This window comes from Protobothrops mucrosquamatus, unplaced genomic scaffold, assembly GCF_001527695.2.
Source record: "Protobothrops mucrosquamatus isolate PMUCROS unplaced genomic scaffold, P.Mucros_1.0 scaffold148, whole genome shotgun sequence".
NCBI classification, from domain to species: Eukaryota; Metazoa; Chordata; class Lepidosauria; order Squamata; family Viperidae; genus Protobothrops; species Protobothrops mucrosquamatus.
In genome coordinates, this window is record NW_015386513.1 from 238,489 (window position 1) to 242,405 (window position 3,917).

Sequence of the window (3,917 nt, forward strand, 5' to 3'; positions counted from 1 at the left end):
AGGTTGAAGAGTTTTTTAATGAGAAAAACATCCCCTTGACAAACGTCGTGGCATGTGCAACCGACGGAGCTGCATCCATGGTTGGACGATATCGTGGATTTCAAACTCATCTAAAATCGGTTGTACCTGGAGTTATGACTGTCCATTGTGTCGTTCATAGACAGCACCTTGTCTCAAAACAATTGAGTGGCCGTTTGCACGAGTCTCTACGTTATGTCATTAATGCTGTGAATAAAATTAAGTCGAATGCCTTGAACAACCGACTTTTTCACAAGCTTTGTGAAGAAAATGACGAGGAGTTTGAACGACTCCTTTTGCACACCGAAGTAAGGTGGCTTTCAAAAGGAAAGTGTTTGCGGCGATTCCATGAACTTTTTGACACAGTTGTCGAATTTCTTGAATCCATTGACCCAAGTCTAAGCAGTTCTCTTAAACTTCGACGTCTGGATGTAGCTTATCTCGCTGATGTTTTTGACAAGCTGAATGAAGTGAACATAAAGCTGCAAGGAGATAAAATCAATTTTCTTAAGGCCAAGGAAGTAATCTGCTCATTTATTTCCAAATTGGACCTCCTTGCAAGCAATATGAGTCGCCAGGAGCTGTATCAGTTCCCAAGCCTTGGTAATGAACGTGAACTCCAAGGAGAAGATTTGGACGTTTTTTGCTGCCACTTGAAGCAACTAAAAGAAGATATGGAAACCAGATTCTATGATCTGATAAATCTGGAAGTGCCCACTTGGGTGCTCAATCCTTTCACAGCAGACTTTTCACAACTTCATCCCAAACTGCAAGAGCCACTGATAGATCTGAAATACGACTATGAAGCCCAGTCACATTTTCAGAGTTATGGCTACGAAGCTTTTTGGGTGAAAATGAGGAACACTTACCCAATATTGTGGGAGGAAGTTAAGTTGCTTCTTTTAGGCTTTCCTTCCACTTACTTAGTGGAGAGGGGCTTCAGCGCCGTCCAACAGATCCTTTTTAAGTCAAGGAACATGTTGAAGATCTCTGAGCGCGGTGATTTAAGAATGCGATTAACAAAAATGGTTCCAGACATCAAGAAATTGGCATCAGCTCACCAAGCACAGGGCAGCCATTGATGTTCTTTTTTTTTGCTTTTTGTACACATACATTTTTTTCATTAATAATTGAGCTTTTATCATTGTATTTGCTTGCATTGGATTTCACATTCCAGTTTGAGTTTTTGGCTTCGTTTTCAAATTTTTGTTGTGCTCTGTAAAACATTTTGTGTGTCTCTTTGTATTGTACTTTTTTAGCGTGCACTCCAGTTTGAAATTATATTTTCTTTATGTCTTTTTAATCCTTTTTACAGTGTGCGTGACTATATACACTTTCCTTGAATCTTAATTTAGTTTCAGAATTTTCGTCTTGAAATTCTTAGTTCCTGCATTGCGGTTTGTTCTTATGCCCTTTTTATATTTCTTTTTGCGTCTTAAATTTCACTTGTAATTCAATCATTAAATGTTACTGTTTTTCTTTTCGGGCATTTCACTTTCTTGCAATTGAATTTTGTTTTCAGTGGTCATTATATTTAAGTGTCTTGAATAAATAAGATAATAATGAAATACATGTATCACAAAGTTTGGGAATAAAGTGGCACCAAAATTTTTCACACAGATGAGATATGGGAAAAAGACTGGAAATAAATTATTTGCATCGATAATGTCCAGATGACAATTTTAAAGAAAACAAAGTGTTTGCATAAATTGAAGAATTATTTCCTATGTTGTGATTGAGAGGTTATGTTGGGGGAGGGGGGCGATGACAACTTCCTCATTGGCTCAAGGGGGCGATTCGTTCAAAAAGGTTAAGAACCACTGGTCTAACACACAACTGGGAATGTTCCCAAGCACTTAAAAATCAAGTGGATCCATAATCCTGTGGGTCCTCTACCCCTACAGAGATCTAGGGGTGTTCTTCATGTTGATCAGAAAGTGATCTGAGAATAGCAAAGCAGTGATCCACTACGCCCTCCCTCTTCTGATCTCAGGCTGTCTGCCCTGAAGATCAGGCCCAGCCTATGGGGCTCCTTTCAGTTGGGCCAGGTAACATCTGGTATACACTCTCGGGAACCAGGAAGTCCTTTTGCTGTCCAGATCCTTTATGAAGTTCAGGTTATGTTGAATTTTCTTGGGCAGCTCTGTTATTCCTGGGAGCGCATATGCTGTTCTTCATTGTCAATTCAAACCTGACTGGAGTAATAAGGTTGCTGTCTAAACCTTTCAAGTACTTTTCAAGTTAAATATGCCAATTATTTAACAATTGTTTTGTCTTCTAGCTGAAAGAAAAACTGGCCGTATTGAAAAGAGAATACAACAAAACATTCCACAGGTTACAGGTGGGTAAATAAAAGGGATTCTCTGGAACTGTTGAAGGACAATCTCTTCATTTGGGGAAGGCTTGAGGAGCAAAAATCAGCAGAAATTGACTAATTTCATATGGACTAGTAAGAAAAGCAATGCGATTGCTAACCTTCATTTTCACAGCGTGCTGAGAAAGCTGCAAAGGTTAAAAATCACATCAAGAAAACGATTGCAGAGCAAAACCTGCTGCTTGGACAGGAGGAAGCCATGAAGAACCATTCAGGTAACACTGAGACAGCATCTGATGCTCTCTTTCTCTCCCCCCCCCTCTCTCTCTGGAAAAACTTACCTGGAAAACTACACTTCCCCTTCATAGGCATCATCTGTCATTTAGAGTTTGGTTTTCTGATCTTTCACCATCCTGCTAGCCCATCTCAGAATTCCCTCTAATGTATCATTCTCCTTCTGAACCCTGGTGCTCAGAACCGATCAGGATAGAACAACATAGAAAAACTAGTTCCTATAATCTGCACTCAGTGCTTCTGTTTTGCAGTTGCCTCAGTCTGCTGGATGATGTGAACTTGTAGTTGACAAGGAGACTCAGATCCCCTTTTCAGGCATTGTTGCCAACCAAGTTTCCCCCATCCTACCCCTGTGCTTTTCATTTTTCCTGTCCAAATGCAGAATTTTACATACATCCCTGTTAAATCCCATTTTATTCATTTATTCTCACTGCTTGCTTCGGTTTGAATCTTTTCTAGTTAATGGTGGCAAAACAATTCAACAGAATCTGATAGCTCCTTTTCTGAGTAATAGGTTTCCTGCCCCAAACCTAAACCTCTAAATAGAAGCAACCCCTGGTTCCATTTGTTGAGAAAGGTATGGTTTCATTAAAAGTCAACTGCATTGCAGTAGTGCATACCCACAACTGAGAATTGTGGGCCCAAATCCCTAAGTTTTCCCTCCCTTAGCTGCCTCCCATCACTTTCCCCCTCCCCATGACCAACCAGGTTCAAGCAAGTTGTTTTCAGAAGGGTCACTTCAAGCATAAGTTTGGTATGCAGCTGCCTTCTTCTCCCAGCCAGGTGACCTTGAAACGGCAAGGGGGATACAGCAAGTAGAGTCTAAAGGGTGGAGGGGGATATAATAGTTACTTTCACTTTCCCCCAACCATCCCTCCCCACATAGTCCATGGTAGACTGTTACTGCATAAGAAGCAGAGGTTATGAATATGTTTATTATTGTGTTTAATTTTAATTTGTTTAAATTTGTGCTAAAGGGGAGTTAAAGTGCATTATGGACTTGGTTATTTTAATAGTTGGTTAATGCTAGATAGATTTTGATTATTATATTTGTAACCCTGTGTTCAGCTCTGGGAAGTGGGGGAGGGGGAGGGAGGGGTTTTGGGGTGGGGGGGCTTATACTGTAATCTTCATAAAACTTTTAATAAAAAAATTAAAAGAAGCAGAAGCAGCTGACAGATTTATTAAAAGAGGGAGCCGCAGTTCACTTCATCAGATGCAGAGAGCAGCTGGGCTGGCGCAGGACTTCAATTGGGGCTAGGAAGGGAAGAGAGGAGGGCGGTGTAGATGC

General features: G+C 40.5%; 1 protein-coding gene across 1 annotated transcript in view; it reads left to right on the forward strand.

Annotated features, from left to right (window-relative positions):
* PALB2 (partner and localizer of BRCA2) overlaps positions 1–3,917 on the forward strand; it is a 21,842-nt gene that overhangs the window by 2,248 nt on the left and 15,677 nt on the right. The window contains exons 2-3 of the mRNA XM_029283597.1: positions 2,300–2,359; positions 2,508–2,607. Coding sequence (XP_029139430.1) covers positions 2,300–2,359; positions 2,508–2,607 — 160 coding nt within the window. The remainder of the gene's footprint in view (positions 1–2,299; positions 2,360–2,507; positions 2,608–3,917) is intronic.